This window comes from Squalius cephalus (genome assembly GCF_949319135.1).
Source record: "Squalius cephalus genome assembly, chromosome: 20".
Classification (NCBI taxonomy): Eukaryota; Metazoa; Chordata; class Actinopteri; order Cypriniformes; family Leuciscidae; genus Squalius; species Squalius cephalus.
This window is the reverse complement of record NC_137141.1, coordinates 32246204-32265925: the sequence shown is the minus strand read 5'-3', so window position 1 is coordinate 32265925 and position 19722 is coordinate 32246204. Positions and strand designations below refer to the sequence as shown.

Genomic DNA, 19722 nt, shown 5'->3' with positions numbered 1-19722 from the left:
ACTGAGGTGGATACATCTATTATCCAATAAGACATGCGCATAAACTACAATGGAAATACATTTGTCGAATAAATCCCTCGATCCGCAACAAAAACCTCAAGTGACTTTCCCTCAACAGTGGATGTGATTGGATAACTGGACTAACCAGCGGACCAATCGCATCACAGCATCTCAAATGTTGGTGTGATGATTCTGAAATGCCTGAGTCAAAGTCTGTCATCAGAATGATTTGGTTTAATTCCTCCCAGAAGCATCCGAATGCAAGAGAGCATGACAGCGTTTATTGAGTTTCTTCTGCCGCTCTGAGACGCAAGTCATTTATGACGGAGGGAAAAAAAGAGCCACAGTTTCTTCCCCGATTGAAGCAACTTCCATTTTTATTACAAATATTTTGTGGCAATTTCCCAGGAAGTGACGATTTTGTTCTTTTGAACACATGGGAAGGAAACGCTGCTTTATTCGCAAATGTTTTATGCGATTTTCCAATTTTGAGCATAAGTTAAATTCACAACTTTGGATGGAAACACAGCTAATGACAGTGGAACAGAAAATCTGAGATTAGCTGTTCAGTGTCATTCAGAAAGCGTGTGTCAAAAAAAACAAAAAACAATATTTGGGGCACAGCTGTGGTGTGAACATATAGATCTAATTCTAAATGAATCAAACAAATGTTTACAGTCAAGTGTATATCCCAGTGTAAAGAAATGACACACCACCAATGCAAATCTGCTGATTAGCCTGTATCTTGATTAGACTGTATCTACTGTCTATGTTTTCACTTGTTCATTCATTTAGAGTTATTCTTTTGACTTTACACAATTCAAACAGTTCAATAGTCCCACTATGATATTAGGTTACAATGCCTTTTAAACCTGATGCTTTTTAATAAAGTGTGGGTTGCACCGCGGTCGAAACAAGGTCACACACAAAAACGTGGAATATAGCAGGATTATGCGTCGCATGAATCATTAATCTAAGCCTAAACAAGACATCACCACAGGCTGAGATGTTTGCTGTCTAGACTGCAGCCTCGATTCTCCGAAGCCCGGTGAAACTTAAACTGAGCGTGCTTTGATCTCTCCAGTTTTCCCATGGCTAACGTCAGATGTTCCACCCGAGAGCTTCGACCACTGTCTCAGCCACCTCACCACAATTAGTTGCTCTTTCCTCAATGGCCAGAAAAGCCACTAATTAAAGTGAGAAGCAGTAAAGCTGTAGAGTGCTGCTGTGGCAGTGTTAGTGTTTGACGGAGGTTAATTAGAGACACTAAAATAGAGGCATGTATAGCAGACAGGCATCCCTTACTCAAGTTTAAATAAAGGCAGATGTCCTTTACTTTCACTCTAATTCTGCTTTTTAGAAGACATTATATTTTTGTTTCGGTTATAGAAAAAGAGGTCTGTAAAGAGGGCGTCAATGTGATGAATTAACATTAAGGGCCCTATTTTAACAATCTAAGCGCATGGTCTAAAGCGCACGGCGCAAGCTCACTTAGGGAGTGTCCGAATCCACTTTTGCTAGTTTAACGACGGGGAAAATGGTCGGCGCTCCCGACGCATGGTCTAAAAGGGTTGTCCCTATTCTCTTAATGAGTAATGGGTGTGTTTTGGGATTTACGTGCGTTAAACCAATCAGAGTCTCATCTCCCATTCCCTTTAAATGCCAGTTGCGCTCGCGCCATGGCAGATTCGCTATTTACATGACGGTATTTGATAGTGATTATCTACGGGACAAGCCGGATTCCACCATATCTTTATGTACACAATAATAATCTTTTACATTGTAATCCTCTTATTTTAAATATTTGGCATGTTTGTGTGCTGCTGTGCATCCCTGTGTGTTTAATAAGCAGAGTGTACGTGCTTGTTGGACCCGCCTATAGGCACACATTACTAACGTGCTCTTTAAATAACAAAAAAAAAATATTGCGCCATTAACTTTAGACCAGGTTTCAGTTGGTCAATGGCTCAGTTTATTTCTGTTGCCTCAAAATAGCAACGCGCCAACAATGCGCCAGAACACACACCTCGTTTTCAGACCAGCAGCCCATCGGCGCACAAATGCATTTGCTATTTAAACAACGTGGCGCAGGACGTGGAAATGATAATTGTCAAATGATAAAAAAACACTTGCGTCGCGCTTGCCGCTGCATTGTGCCTGGTGTAAGATAGGGTCCTAAAAGAGTCAGTATAAAACAGAAACTGGATTTTAAAAGGGATAGTTCACCCAAAAGTTCTGTCATCATTTACTCACCCTCAGGTTGTTTCAACCCTGTATGAATTTCCTTCTTCTACTGAACACAAAAGAAGATGTTTTGAAGAATATGGGTAACCAAACAGTTGATGTTGGGTAGACTGAACAGTTGACCCCACTGACTTCCATAGTATGGAAAAGAAATTACTATGGAAGTCAATGGGGCCCATCAATTGTTTGATTACCAACATTCTTCAAAATATCTTCTTTTGTGTTCAGAAAAAAAATGAACTGGAGAAGATTTCCTCATCAAAGAAGGCGGAGCTCCAGAGCCACACCAATCTATTACATAACCCCTACTTTTTTTTAGTAAAGTTCACTTTGGCAAGCTGTTTCAAACTCCTTAAAACAAACTCCAAATCAACTTCCTTTTGACGTGATTTTGTTCTAAAAAATGTCACACCAGATCATTCTTTGATTTCGCCTGAACCATATCAGTGCTTTAATTGCTAATTGATGTCTGGCTTCGTAAACCCAAATGTAGTGGGGGAAGTACTGACACTTCATAAACTTTCCACCAAATTGTGCAAGTGAATGGTCTGATTAGAGGAATTATGTAAGACTGGAATAAATTATGTTTTTTGGCCCTCTTCACAGCATGCTGAATCACTTTGGGTCACTTTTACATTAGACTACAGGATTGGCTGTGCTTAGTCTGAAAATAAAGCATTGTTAAGGTTCCCCAACTAATGATGGTCAAACTACATCACAACAACAAAAAACACCTTTGTAGAACAAAACCTTATTGTAATGAACATTCTTTTTTAGTTTTGAAGGATCTAAGGATTCTCAATTGCAACCTGTGTGTTACTTTAAGACAGCAACCATACATCTTTGTTGTGTTTTATTTTCTTTGTTTTTATATGATCTAACTAGTTGTCATTTGATTTATCATTTAATCATTTATTCACCATTTTATTATTATTATTCATTTATGTAATTGTATGCTATTATATGACTATATTTCCTATCTGTTGTTGTTTAATCCGATTGTGAGATTCCAAAGGGATGTTTGTCTTCATAAGTAAGAGATAATAGAGAATGTCTCCATTTCAAGGTTTTTAACATCATATGCAGGACAAGGTTGTGACGCAGTAATTTTCCATTGCTTTTCCATTGGGATAATAATACTTGTTGGATTTGTACTGGTCAGACGAAGTCCGAGCACTGAAACATATGCAATTAAGATTACTGGTAACACTTAGGGTCCAATTCTCACAATTAACTTAAGTTGCCTATTAGCATGCATATTACTAGGATATTGGCTGTTTATTAGTATTTATAAAGCACATATTAATGCCATATTCTGCAAGACCATATTCTACCTATCTCTTAATCCTACCCAATACCTAAACTTAACAACTACCTTACTATTTCTAAGCAGTAATTAGGTGTTTATTGAGGCAAAAGTCATAGATAATAGTGAGATTTGCACCCTAAACTAAAATGTGACCAGATTATTCAATGAACTGCTCTTTTGATCACACCGTCTCTTGTTTCTGCTCTTCCCTGGCTTTCTCGGTCAAACTCTCAGGCTGATAGAAGACTGTTAACAAGAGTTTTGGGCACCAGACAAGACTTGCTGCTGACAGGTTTTACCGGTTTTGGATTACAGACAAAACAAATATTTTTTGACAGGATCTGATCTTTTTAGACATGGAGATCCGATCTAACAGTTTTCACACAATTGTCAGCCTGCTCATTGTTCAGTGCTGGGGAGCTACTTCAGTCATGCATGTCCTCCTGTCTATTTGAATGGGTTAAGAACAACATTTCTAAAACCAAGCTTACTTTTCAATAATGTAATATGAATATATTTAGATCACAGTTTAGATATAGGGTCCAATTCTCACTAGTAACTACGACTTTTGTCTCAATAAACTCCTAATTATTGCTTATTAATAGTTAGTAAGGTAGTTGTTAAGTTTAGGTATTGGCTGGGAATAAGGGATGTAGAATGGTCATGCAGAATAAGGCATTAATATGTCCTTTATAAATACTAATAAACAGCCAATACCCTAGTAATATGCATGCTAATAAGCAACTAGTTAATAGTGAGAATTGGACTCTAAACTAAAGTTTTACCTCTTGTTCTTCTGTACCTCAAATCAAGCAAAAAAACAAACAAAAAAATCTTCATTTTCAGGTTCAAGCTAATGTGCATAAATGTTCTAAAGTAAGGACTGAGCGCATGGAACTAGCAATGAAAATAAAAATCATGGGTTTGATTCCCAGGGAATGCATCAACTGAAAAGAAAAAATACAGCATTGAATTTTTCAATGAGTTGCCTGTCTCATTTTTAAGTGTTGACACAAATTATTCTGACCCTTCATGCTTTTCTAAACTGGTATTTGGTACAGATATCTGTTTGCCTGCTCTGACCTTCATCAAAGAAAGTGCCAAGGATTGAGGCTCTCGGGTGCTCAGGTGCTGTGTGAATGAAAAGTATCTGAATGAAATTGCTACAGCCTCTTTAGAGTTCGCTGAGTCATATTGTGTTTCAAATAGTGATATCTCAGCTAGCCAAATCAAACTTGTGATCTTTGTGGTAGCAACACAATCTCTGCATCGTCATAATGTTATAAGTGCGTTTACTTCAGAAAATCATATTACAAAGCCAATACTAAGAGCAGAAAGGAGCCTCAGGGCATCTCTATTGTTAATGGTGTATTGCATTGGAAATATGTTTTTGTCTAACATATCATATTTGCCTAAAATATATGAAACAAGTCTTATTTGCATTCATTCATTGCACATCAAGACGTTTGGCGACAAATGTCACTGGTCTGTATATTTTGTAAAAGATCACTGATTACATGTATTCATAGCCCATATTTTAATGTACACAAATGCATACACATTAAACTTTGGTCTGTGCCTGCACATAAAGCTAGCGTTTGGCTTCATCAGAAGCACACAAGTCATATAAAGTACAGTTGCTGCTTTATTGTGTGTTTTCAACACTTTTAGAGCTTCATTCTAAAAAATTTGATGTAAAATGTTGATAAATGATCACAGATATTTCACTTTTGGGGGAAATTTAAGAGCGATCTCTATTAATGTGTCTGTAATAAGACAGATATTTACAAAATTAAAACTTAAAAACTGTAAAAGGAAACTACATTATTTGACTTTACTCAAAAAAAAATATATAGAAATGATGACACGGGGTGTGTGGCGCAATGGATAAGACACATGCCTTTGGTGTGAGAGACCCGGGTTCGAATCCACTGTGAGACACCAATGTGTCCCTGAGCAAGACACTTAACCCCTAGTTGCTCCAGAGGCGTGCGACCTCTGACATATATATAGCAATTGTAAGTCGCTTTGGATAAAAGCGTCAGCTAAATGAATAAATGTAATGAGAAGACTCTGGTAACACTACTTTTCACACCGTAATAAATCTTCTGGTGTCAGCGTTTCACGTAAACTCACCATTCGGGGCATGGAAACAAAATGGTGGTTAGCAGCTAATAATACTAAGTTGTGACAGACTGTAAACAAGCCCAAGTTTTGCTGAGACATCAGGAATTCCTCACAGGAGTGTGAAAACTGGGCGATATTACATGTAGCTGGAAAACAAGCCAGTGTCCAGCATCTGAATGCTGGTCATGTGAAAATCAGAATCACCAAATGTATAACAGTGAGAAAAAGTGTGGATATATTTGTTGTTAGCTTAGCAAACATGCTAATATAAAAACGTCAATTGTGTCCTTATAACGTGGCTGTTTGGAACAGACTTGGCGAAGGGAGTAATGAAAGATAATCACGTTCTCTTTATCTTCACATGCAATGTTAGCATATTGTTTGTTGCTGTTCATGTATAAAGTGCACATCATGTGATGTTGATGAACATGTATAATAGGGCTGCACAATATATCGAAATATCACAAATGTATATATCACAATATGCATATCGCAACGGCTTGCAATAACTGGGGTCATGAACAAAAGACAAAGAGAAAATCACTCACTGCTCTTGGCTAAATAACTTTTGTAGCTTTAATAAGAATCAGTATTTAACACGTGGAACACGTATGTAGGTTATATAATTCTAAATATATTTTAAAGATAATTTAAGTTTATTTTACACACTTTAAGCATTATCGTATCGCATATCGAATATCGCATTATTTAATAAGTTATCGCATATCGCATTTTTCTTCAATATCGTGCAGCCCTAATGTATAATATATCACAACTAAAAACGTTCAGTATCTTACTTACATAACTCAAAGTCTCCCGCCACCTAGTTTTTAAATTAATCGCAAGGACTCTCAAACTTGTGGTCTTTGTGGTAGCAACACAATCTCTGCCTGGTCATGATGTTAAAGTGTTCAAACTTGAGGAAATCATATTACAAAGCTAATACTAAGAGCAAAAAGAAGCATCAGGGCATCTCTTGTAATTGTGATTTGCAGAATGAGTTGCGTCTCCTGTGTGCCTCCTAGTTGCTGACTATGTACAACTTATGAGGTGTTATAACACATAGGAAGCTGTCTATACAGGCAGTCGACAGCAAGGCAGCTCACTAGGTTTTGGAACAGAACTGGATATTAAGGTGTGAAAGATCAGGACGCAAGAGCTCTTTGTTGATCTTGAGTCTCTCACACGGTAATGTGAAAATGATCAGCTTGCAGGAGAGGCACTGACAGACAGACTGAACCAGCAGAACCGTCTGGGAAGGATGAAAGCAAATAAGATTGAGCAATCCAGAGTAAGAGCATATTAAACAAATTAATGTCGTTTTTGGACATTATGTTTGCCAATGATGTGGCGTACTAATATCCTCAGGCCTTTTGGATCATTCATGTTTGGTTACACAAAAATCCAGTTTAGTGCAGAATAAACAGGATGAAGAACAAGACAGAGGGATACTGGCTGCAAACCAGTGAAGGAAAAATATCCCAGGAGAAGAAACCGAACGGCTGCACACAGCCACACACACTCGAGCCACAGCGATGAAGCTTAAAGACGCAAAGCAAACACATGGGCAGAGCGAAGCCCTGGCAGCGCAGAGGTGCTTCCCCCCTCGTGTTTTCAGCTGCGTTCAAGAGACGGTGAGCAATAGTCACCGTCTCACAGACTCTGACATAAGCAGGGGATTTTTTTTTCTTTCTTAAAAATAGCCTGGGGCACAGCTTTAAGCAATCAACACCGTCCAGACAAATCTAGACCACGTCTTGCACAAACTCTGTGTCTCACTTTTGCAAACATCCTCTCTGAGGAACAAACCCATATGATGAATCCTGATTATTATTGGTCAGTACTGAGTAATTTAACAATGCATTTAGCATTGAGATGCCAGCAAGTTTAGCCTATGGATAGAATAGAATAGAATAGAATAGAATAGAATAGAATAGAATAGAATAGAATAGAATAGAATAGAATAGAATAGAATAGAATAGAATGGAATGGAATGGAATGGAATGGAATGGAATGGAAGGAACATAACGGAACGGAACAGAACAGAATAGAACAGATGGAATAGAATAGAATAGAATAGAATAGAATAGAATAGAATAGAATAGAATAGAATAGAATAGAATAGAATAGAACAGAACAGATGGAATAGAACAGAATAGAATAGAATGGGATGGAACAGAACAGAACAGAACAGAATAGAACGGAATAGAATGGAATAGAATGGAATATAATTGAACAGAACAGAACAGAATAGAATAGAATAGAATAGAATAGAATAGTAATAGAATAGAATAGAACAGAACAGAACATAATATAATAGAATATAATAGAATATAACAATAGAATAGAATAGAACATAGAATAGAATAGAACATATAATAGAAAAGAATAGAATAGAATAGAATAGAATAGAATAGAGTAGAATAGAATAGAATAGAATAGAATAGAATAGAATAGAACAGAACAGAATAGAATAGAATAGAATAGAATAGAATAGAATATACTGCAACATGACAATGGTCAGTGGAACTTGCCTTTGTGGTTTTCACACAATGTCACTATAGAAAAACAGCATTAATTTATAAAATGGATATAATAAAAACAATCAAGGAAATACAATTATGGCTTATTATGACTTGTTTCTTATGGGGTTTGAATCAGCAACCTATGAATTGTTTGTAATAATACATTTGCTAAGTCACCCACTATGAAGAAGAGTGTTTAACAACACATCCTGTGATTTGAGAGGAAGAACAACAGACCTGAATGCTGTGGATCTGTGAAATGTCTCAAGTGCACATGAAACAGTCTGCTGGACCATCAACTCTTCATACATTAATAGAGGTTGAACACATAACTTTGGGATTAGATTTGTTGCATATTTCCAAATAAACAGATTACAATCCACAAATAAATGTAAAAAAATTACAGATAAAATAAAAAAGTCCACAAATATGTTTGGACAATTAATTCACAAATAAATAAAGTAAGATTTGGTCATAAAATACATTTACAAATATATTTTTATCTCACAAACCATGTTATTTTAGAGTCATCGAGATTGTTTAAAATATTGAATTTATTATCATCTCCATATTTTCCGTTTTCATCTTATAGTAATTTTGTTGTGTGTTTTTGTCATTTTTAATAGTTATTGTTTCTAAATGTGTCTCTATATTGTTTTCTATTAATTTTTCTAAATGAAAATGAAATGTTGCTTTGGCAAATAGCTGAAATAATATGTTTAATTAACAATTATTTACTTCAAGTAACACATTTCTTTTGTGGTTTTAGTTTTAATTAACTATAATAGCCCTGATCGCAGCAGACATTTATGAATCACAGATTATGCATTTATGACTCACTGTACGCATTTGTGGATTTTAAAACATTTCTAGCATGCACACAAATCTCAAGTCAATCAGATAACAATATTTTCAATCTCATTATATTTATTTGTGAATTTAATAATCTTTTTGTTTATTTATTTTATTTGCAACTTCGAAAAATAGATTTTACAGTGTTTTTTTTTTTTTTTTTGGCATTTAAAATTCGAACCCCAAAGATAACACAATCACCAAGCACGCGGCACACTGTGTGTGTAGAGATACACAGTGGCTCTTTATGCCAACAATGATGTTCAGTGAACACAACAAACAAATAAATCAACAACATGCCTTAATAAAGAACAAATGACTGCTCTTTTTGAGTGTGTTGTGAGAGCAGTGAAGCCTCTGGTGCTAATTGTGCAATCCTAAAAGCGGCACCAGAAGAACGGCAGTGTTAAGTGCAGACGCAACGCTTATGTAATTCACCAACACCCTCTCTTCAGAACGCTGGAAGCCCCGCGGGTCAAATCTGGCTGCTGAGTCGACCACGCACATCGATACCAGCCATCAGATTTAACTAACTGCACTAAAGGAAGTTAAAACGATATCTTCAAAGATATCAATCATAACAGAGCCATTGTTCTGTCTTCTTGGGTGTATTTCTGTACAACCGAGGTTTAGCCTGCAGCTAGCACATTTTTGGTTCACTGGAGATTTTAGATTTTTTTTATGTGTGTGTGTGTGTGTGTGTGTGTGTGTGTGTGTGTGTGTGTGTGTAAGAATGACCCTAATGCAAGCATAAACACTTCACTAAAACACGACTATTTATATATGTCAGGCTTTGTTAAATGTGGTCTCTCTGAACATAGGATGCATGATATTGCTGTGATGTTGAAGAAAAAAAAAACAATCTCTTGTACATTTCTGTCCTCTTACTACTATTTATAACCCTAATAAGTGTATAGTCCATCTACTTAACTACTGTTCTGTATCACAATATTGATATAAAAGCTCTATATTCAGAATGCAGGATAATAATGGCATCATATAATTATAATCTTAATACGCACCGGGAGTTCAGATGGTTCGGGAAGGAAGTCGGCATCTTCTCCGAAGATAAAGTCAGGGGGCAGTTCTGGGTCACTGGCATTAAAGATGATGTCCCCTGTAAGAAGAAAAGAGTTAATCACACAGATAATACCTTCATAAACCATATGAAACAAAACACTTCAGAAATAATCAGGGTTTATTTTAATCAAACCAAACATGCCAAGTGTTAACACACCCATATTTAAAGAGATCTGCACTTTAGATGTCTATATTTAATATTACTTACAGTTCCATGTGCACTTTTTATGTAAAAGATAAAGGTTGCATGGATGTTTACCAATGCAAGATCCTATTAGAGCGAACAATCAATGTCGGTATCAAAGACTATTTTGAGTCCATGGCCTAATGGCACTTGTGTTGAGACCCTGGAACTCTAAACTCTCAAAGAGCAATGTAGTACTAATGGACATTAGCAATGGGAATAATGTTCTTCTGATAGAAATATTGTTGGACTGGTGTTTCTATTATGATGGGTTTTAGAGGTAAACATTCTGAATGCTGGGATTGATTGGTATCTTTCAATAGCTATGTTTCAATCCACCTGTTTTTATGCGTATTTTGGGATATTGCATAAAAAATGCAGTATAAATGCGTATAAAAGTACGTATGCGATCAATTGAGGCGGATACATCTTTTATCCGATAAGAAGACATGCGCATAAACTATGATGGAAACACATTTATCGAATAAATCCCTTGATCCGCAACAAAAACCTCAGGTGTCTTTCCCTCAACACTGGATGTGATTGGATAACTGGACTAACCAGCGGACCAATCGCATCACAGCATCTCAAATGTTGGTGTGATGATTCTGAAATGCCTGAGTCAAAGTCTGTCATCAGAATGATTTGGTTTAATTCCTCCCAGAAGCATCCGAACGCAAGAGAACATGACAGAGTTTCTTCTGCCGCTCTGAGACGCAAGTCATTTATGACGGAGGAAAAAATAACCACAGTTTCTTCCCCGATTGAAGCAACTTAATACATTTCCAGGGAGAGACGAATTTGTTGTCTTGAACACATGGGATGAAAAAGAAGGTAACAATCTCAAAAGAAGATACATGAGGTACAAATTCTATACTTCCAAGAAAATGTTGTCCCTTTCCTTTAATCCCACACAAAGCACATGAACAAGCTTTCGTATGCGATACCTTTCAGGGAACAAAGATAGCTACAAAAAAAAGTACCTCTCCAGAGCATGTCAAAGTACATAGGCTATTTATTTCTTTATCATTATTAAGCACCGTGGTAACACTTTATTTTACAGCGTCCTTGATACACGTTACATGTATTATTATAGTAATAACAGTAATTTATGCATAATCACATTCAACTAACCCTATACCAAACCCTGATCCTAACCCAAACCCTACATATTGACACCTTAAAATAAAGTGTAACCAGCATCACTTATAAATCAAAGGTTTTCAGCATTGTGAAGGATTGAATATCTGCTAAAAACCTTCTCTTTTTTCCATGTGGGCTCCTTTCCTTCTCTATTTGGGCAATGTGTGGACCGCCCTAAGTCATAGTGAGTGCCAAGTCCTGCATGAGAGAACACACAATCCCTATATTGTATACCCAACAAAGTCCAAAGTTTTTTATTTTCTTTCTTTATCCTTATTTCTTTATTTTTCATCTCTCCTCGTCTGTTCTTATATTGTTGTTTATCTGTGTTTTGTTTTTGTTTGTTTTTTGGTCAATGTGTGTATTTTGTAGAGTTTCTGTACGTATTTCTGTATGATAATAAAAAATCTGCTAAAATATGTCATTTTAATATTTTTTTTCAAACATTAATTCTGTCATCATCTACTAGCTCTCATTAAGTTATATGCAAAAACTATGCTAAAGTTCTTGTCTCATGAATACCTCAGGTGAAAAAGTAAAATTAATGATTAAAACTATTCAAGATACTATTAATGAAAGCTTCTAACTAATGATGTACAGTTCAGTCTGTTTCACATGGGTATTGTATGGCAGCAGAAGATGTGGTAGCGCACCAGTCTTTTCTGTTTCTGGTACTTCTTTGGCTTTTCAGAGCTTAACAATTGGTTGCAATTCCCTTTCGATGTACGGAAAAACCAAATAACTCAAATATCATCCATGTTTCATGTGACTTTGTTTCAAGCATTGTTTTTTTGTAGCTTAGTTCCTCTCAATAACTGAAGATTTCACCATATTCAAATAATAGGCTGCACATTTCTATTTATACTGTAGCCATTCTGTTTCTCTTTTTCTTTCTTTCTTTCTTTTCCATGGATAAAAAAAAACAGAGCAAAACAAACACAAGGCAGTAATTTTCCACAGATGGAGCATAGGGGAAAAAAGCCTGGATGATGTTTGTCATACATCTGTCACATCTTGGAAAAGCTGTTGCCAAATATATGAAAAGAGATAGCAGTGGAAATGTTGGGCAAATATGCAGCACTTCCCAAATTTACACCCTGAGGGCAGATGAGGAGGGTACTACTCGAGAAACATCGTACCAGCATTGGCAAACTCTTGTGAGGAGCGGAAAGCCGGAGGACTGGGCGCACTTTCATTGCATGCAAACAACAGACAGTCAGCACTCCTGCCAGAGCAATCACAAGTAAACAATCAGCATTCTTCCTGGAAGTACGGCAACAGAAAAAAAAAAAAAAAAAAAAAAAAAAAAAAATGAGAGCAGGCAACAGTTATGAAATGCACAACCTGTGCAACTCTCTTCACTTCGCCATGCAATGAAGGCAAAGTGGTTTAAACAAAACATTTCTTTCCACTAGTTCTTACTTAGGAACAGTCAGGGATTTTACTTTATGATTTATATCACCCATTAGCATACATTAAATAAGCCGGTTCACTTGATTATATGTGTACAATTCAAAATCGAACCAAGAGCAAAGAAACTATTGCAATTGGTCTTCTTGTTTGCATTGCTGTGATTGGAGTTTTCTATGCTGATCTGTTTCACTGTAACCTTGTGATATGTGTTGATTCTTGTGCTGAACAAATAGAAAAGAAGACGCGTTAAGTTTCGTGACAACAGCAGTCCTGGAATTAATTTTACTATCGGTAAATAAGTACATTGCTTAATAAGTAAAGCAAAGCAGTACAAATCTATTTCTATAGTTGGACCACTTCTCTTCTCCATCTACATAACATCACTAGGATCTGTCATTCAGAAACAGGGCTTTTCCCAACACTGCACACAACTGTACCTCTCGGTTCAGCCGGATGATCCGACGGTATCTGCTCGATTATCAAATGTCACCTTCAACTCTTCCTTGCCTACAAAACTGCTTGTGGTTTTGGCCAACCTAACACTTCATCACAACTTCTCCATTCAGCTAGGCTCATCAACAATAACTTCATCCAGGACAACCAAGAACCTTGGAGTTGTGATTGATGATTTCAGGCCACATTGCTAGATCCTGGTCCTGCAGATTCGGTTTATACAACATAAGGAGGATCAGGCCCTTCCTATCGGAGAATGCTACACAACTCCTTGTCCAAGCTCTTGTTCTATCCAGACTGGACTATTGTAATGCTATCTTGGCAGACCTTCCAGCTTGCACTGTCAAACCTCTGCAAATGATCCAGAATACTGAAGCGAGACTGGTCTTTATCGAGCTGAAGAGAGCGCACATCACACCTCTCTTCGGGCCCTTTCACACCTACCTTGTTTGGTCCGGATTTTTGGACTTTTCAGTTTGATCCGAATCAAAATTACAGGTGTGAAAGCTCCCCCGGACCACGGTCCGGACCAAACAGACGAAATTTGGTCAGACGAAAAGAGCTAGTCTCGGTACGGATCAAACTGAACAAAGGTTTGGTTCGCTTCTAGTGTGAATGCATTTTCTGTTTGGTTTGGACTTTCAGACCATTTACAGGAAGTTCCGGTGGTTCCCGCGAAGCCTAAAACAACGGAGAGAAGAAGACAGAAGATAGCAGGAAAAAAAATCAGGATTGCTTGCAGTCTTCTCCTCCTTTCCTGCCGGCGACGATAAAATGTTTGCACAACGAGGACGTTCATTTGGCGAATGTGAACTAGCCTCGAGTATAGTTGGTGCTGCAGGGAGTAATGCCGTAATAATAACAGTATAGTTGCAATGATATGCGTCTGTTCATTCATTCTTGTCAAAGTTACCCGCCGAATTGACAACACGCTGACATCAGACGCACGTCCGTTTACAAACCAATCAATGTCAAGATGCAGCCCACATAGATGATGATGACAGGACGCAAGTACGTCATGTAAAGTTCTTTAGTGCGCTCGCATAATTGCAATGTGAAACCAAACCAAAACTAACCAAATGTATACAATGTATCAAAACATGAACTTTGGTTCGGATCTTGGCGCAGACTTTCAGGTGTGAAAACGCCCTTCATCAATCCGCACTGATTGCCAATAGCCGCTCGCATCAAATTCAAGGCACTGATGCTTGCCTACAGAACACCCACTGGCTCTGCACCACTATACCTAAACTCACTACCTCAGACGTGAGTGTCCTGAGAAGCTTGTGTTCTGCAAGTGAATTGTGGTGCCATCCTCAAAGAAGCACAAAATCAGTTTTATGGACTTTTACCTTGACTGTTCCCTGCTGGTGGAATGACCTGCTAACTCAACCCGAGCTGCTGAGTCTTTAGCCATTTTCAAGAAACGGCTAAAGATGCATCTTTTTCGTGAACACCTGACCCATTAATAATAACACTTTCTATTCTATTTCTATTTAATCTGGACTGGAGAAAATTAATTCCTCTGATGGTGGGAAATAAAGCACAACACAGCAGGTGTACTTCAACATTTAGAAAACACAGATGCATCAAAATCATACGATATGGAGTGTGATGATTTGCATAGATTTGTAATTCTTAGGCAAAACAAAGGCAAGAGTTATGAAAAGATCTTGAGTCAATTGTCAGCTGTCAGCCACCGTCAGTTGCCAAATCAAATCCAGGAGACGATTCCAACACTTAACTCTGCTATCTTTCTTGATTATTTAGAGGCTGAAAAAAGTCTGATGTGTCTCTACTATCTATCCATAATAGATATTATGAATAATGGATAAGTGGACACATCAGTTTTCCAAGAAAAGCATTCAGACCTGTTTCTATCTAAACAATATAAAAAAAAGACTAGGCCTATTTTAATTTATTGGGGGGAAAATCTAAATGTTTAATGGACTACTTCTTGAACAGTGGAGCATGTTATTACTTAACATAAGTATGTGGATGTAATTCAAATATTTATTACTATGATTTATTGTGGTTAACTGTGACACAGTGTTAATAATGTGTGTGTGTCGTTCAGTTATGCCTCCATTTTTGTACAAAATTTGATTTTCCATTTAAATTTACTCTTGAGCTCAGGCCACTAATGCACTCTGATAGTGCACAACTAAAAGCACTGCCTAACGCATGTCCCAAAAATGACCAAAAACCAAACTTCTTCAATAACCAACCCATAGCTTCTCTTATAATTCTTCGGATCAGACACACATTAAATCACAATATAATGAATAAGTTGATAGCCATAAAGCTCCAAAAGGAAGTAAGCTTCATGGAGTAACCTCAATTGCTCATTGCCAGACTACATGATCAACTCCAGCTCTGAGAAATATGTTCATATGTGGCCTCCGTGAAAAACTGCTTGAGTGTTTGAGTGTCTCATGACTCAGAGCTATAACAGGAACTCCCAATTAAGATCATTGCCAAGTTATAATTACTATCCAACCTCATTAAACATCACTGAGCTGTGGTACTTGAAAGCATTTCAGATAAAACCTCTAAAAGCTCTTCTCAGAAGCTTGTTTCCAAATCAAAAGGATTGTGCTTTCAGTGCACCCCCATTACAAATCTTGAAGAATCTGTGTAAAACATTTTATTTGGCCAAACATTTGCAACATGTTCATAGTGTAACGACCCTTTAAAGAAAGTGGTTCTGCCAGTTTATGGGGAAATTAAGACCCCAGTTTGCCTCCTTTATTTTGTAATTGATGGTATTGTACACTCTAAAAAAAATGTTGAATTGTTTCAACCCATTTTGGATCAAATATGGACAAACCCAACTATTGGTTTACATTTTTAAATACAATTTTAAACCCAACGGTTGGGTTTGTCCATATTTGACCCAAACATGGGTTGAAACAACCCAGCATTTTTTTTAAGAGAGTATAATACAATCAATTACAAAATAAAGCTAATAAACAGAAGGTAAGATTTTTAGGCCTGGACTCGCACATGCTGTGATGCTCATGTCAGCAAGTAGAGCTGCATGATTCAGGATAAACTGAGAATCAGGATTTTATTGTTTAAAATAGAGATCATGATTCTGAATAGACACTAAACAAAATAACATGTAATTTACTAGAGGTCCTGAAAAAATTTTAGTCACTGCAGTCTATTTAAAAAATATATTTAATTAATTTGAATAGATTTTTTCTTTTTTTCTTTATCGGGTTGAATGAATGATTCAATGACTCATAAATACTTCACTTGTTTCATAGTCTCGCGAAGCCAGACCTTCAGACTGACGGCAGAAGTTCTGGACTCTATCGCAGCTTTTCTTGGCCAAGGAATGCCCAAAAGGACATTTGATTGACATGTAACGCCACCAATCACAGTTCGTTTTGTTCCGCGTCATGTTTAGGGGGACCGATAAAGAACGCGACACACACGTCTCCCGGACATCCTGTAGAATTCAACCAATCAGATCAAGACTTCAAAACTCCTGAAGTGTTTCCAGAAAAGTGTGCCGTATGCATCAGAAGTTCGGCCAACAGTCCGTGGCCGTGACGTCTGAGGCTGAGACTACTTATTTTATTACTGGATGAATCTGCGTTTTTGAACGAATCTCTTGAATGAATGATTCAATGAAAAATAAATGTTTTTACAGTCACCTGTCGCCACCTACTGGTGTAACGCTGTATTGATACATTATTTATTTAAAGCATCATGTTACTTTCAAAAGGTGATTTATCTTGATTGCTTCCGTATGCATCAATGTTTGTATCCGAACTATGAACTTTTATCCCAGTACTTCTGCAATAATATGAATTATTAATGATACTGTGTGGTTGAAAAGACTGTTTGTGAAGCTGTTTCACACCTAAACATGACCACTACTCTCTCTGGTTTAGCATCAACACCAACACACATCTGAACTGCTGTGATCGTACTTGTCAAAGGTTTAATAGACAAGGCCGAATCACTGTCATTTTAGGAATAAAATCCTGTGGGTGCTTGAATAGAGATCGAGATCTTTTAACGATTAATTGTGCAACTCTATTCGGCAAGTCTCTATTATATTCTCATAGCAATATTAGTATGGCGCCCCTCTGTTCAGGATCAATAAAGTATAATTTATGACTGTACAACAAACGTATTCGACAACTTACCTGGGGAACTTGGCGAGTCTTAAGCAGTGTTATTTTAATATTGGTCATATAGTTTTTGTTCAGGTTTTTTTATTTTTATTTTTTACACTTTACTTTTTATATTTAATTATGATGTGTTTGTCATTTTGTTACTTTTATATTTGTTTAATTAATCTTTTGTTTTTAGTTTATTTAGTTTTTGTTATTTTAGTACTCCAAACCTTAAACTAAACAAATATGTTAAATGTTGCTTTGGGAACTACCTGAAATAAAAAAAATAAAAAATGTTTAGTTAACAATAATAACCCTGTGTGTATGGATTCATTTGATTTCCTTTTGGGGGCTTTTTGGACCCCACTGAAGCAAAATGTTAGAAATATTCTTCAAAATATCTTCTTTTGTGTTATGAATATGTGAAACAGCATGCGGGCGAGTTATGACAGAAATTGCAAACTATTCGTTTAAGTATAAATGATAGTGATGTTTGCCTTAGCAAGAATGAGATACTAAATTACTAACATGATTGTCATGAACTCAAATACACTCCGCTCATTAAACACAAAATATCACCTCGGCTTTAATAAGGTTTTAATCAATCACTTCATAGCACTTTGATGACAAATTCCAGAGCTGAAGTTTATAAGAACATGTCAGATATTAAAAACAGAGCTACCACAGTGTTTTGTACTTTCCTGTTTTTCACATTTCTACAGTTTTCTGTAAGTAATGAGTATAAAACAACAACATGATTTATCACTGTGGTTTGAAAATGCAATAAATCAATAATGCGTCACTACACATTAATAAGGGCCACACATTAAATAAACACTATTTCGGCATGTCAGGAAAGAGGAACAACTATTGCAAAGTAAACCACTACTTCATATATGATCTCTGATCAGTTCATACTCTAGAAGAGAACTACTACTTACATTTGAGAGTCTCTCCGGCATATGGAATATGAAGTTTAAATCTGTCACAGCAAGGACCAGGCATTAGTGATGTGCAGCTGAAGGGAAAAAAGAAGAAAAGAACTGTCAATACTTCGATAACTTGGCATGATTTTGAGGCACTTCAGAGCGTTCAATATGCCCTCCTGAAGAAGTCCATCTTTATTCATTTGTACATGTGAAGTGCATTTACACTAACGGTCAAAAGTTTGGAATAATTAGGATTTTTTTTTTTTTTTTTTTAAGTCTGCATTTATTTGATCAAAAATACAATACAAACAGTAATATTGTGAAATATTACTGCCATTTAAAATGTTTTTAAACTGTTTTCTAATTTAATTTATTTTAAAATGTAATATATTCCTGCGATCAAAGCTTAATTTTCGGTATCATTACTTACATTAGTGTCACATGATCCTTCAGAAATCATTCTAACATGCTGATTTGGTAAAACTCGGCCAATCGTGAAACAGCGTTACGTTAACGTTAACTTTAACGGCACCGAACAAAGCCGGACAAACTTTATATCCAGAATGCATTGCGTTTGTCAGGCACTGATCGGCCTGCGCCCCGTCGGGGTTAAGTCAAACTCACCTCATGACACAAGAAACTACGTAACCAATTAAAACAAGTGACTGTATAGTTAATATAGTTGTGAATATAGTTAATAATTTAATGTATTTGAATTAAGACTACATGAAAAGGGTCTGCAATAATCGTAAAGGCCCTGAACTGTAAAGCTTAGCGAGGGATAGAAAAATTACAGACAATTTTTTTTTCATCAAACATATTGCACTGCAGTTCTTTTTACATAAAGTCTTGACATTATTTTTAATCTAGATATTTGAAGAAGTAGTGTTTTATGGTAAGCCTGATTGATCAACTCTGAAAAGTCCCCTCAGCTTTCTGGAATACTGATTGAGCAATTGTGATAAGATTTTAATTCAAAAGTAGGCTATTTTAGTTGTAGCCTATTAGATATTAGTCATATTCATCAACGAATACATTGTTCCCTAAAAGTTATAACTTGTTGCATAGTTACCAGAACACTCACCCGGTCTTGAGGTCAGTGATCCGGAGACAGCCAGAGGAGTCTAAACCGACCCGTCCGTTGCGCACCACAGTGCAGAGTAAAGGCCGGAGCTCCGGAGAGATCCGGCTCAGTGCCACTTCTGGAGACAGACTGTTCATCTTACACACAAAAGATCAGACAGCATGACAATACAGACATTTAGATGTTCATTCATTATGAGAGCTTTCCATGAGTTGTAAGGTAAATAGCGCAATAGTCTAAACCAGG

At 36.7% G+C, this 19722-nt stretch overlaps 2 protein-coding genes across 2 annotated transcripts in view; both read right to left on the bottom strand.

The window, feature by feature from the left end:
• mocs1 (molybdenum cofactor synthesis 1) overlaps nt 1-19722 on the bottom strand; it is a 153164-nt gene that overhangs the window by 126511 nt on the left and 6931 nt on the right. The window lies entirely within an intron of this gene.
• babam2 (BRISC and BRCA1 A complex member 2) overlaps nt 1-19722 on the bottom strand; it is a 98001-nt gene that overhangs the window by 76764 nt on the left and 1515 nt on the right. Inside the window, exons 2-4 of the mRNA XM_079852569.1 lie at nt 19477-19613; nt 18405-18481; nt 10080-10174 (exon numbers count right to left, since the gene is read on the bottom strand). Coding sequence (XP_079708695.1) covers nt 10080-10174; nt 18405-18481; nt 19477-19613 — 309 coding nt within the window. The remainder of the gene's footprint in view (nt 1-10079; nt 10175-18404; nt 18482-19476; nt 19614-19722) is intronic.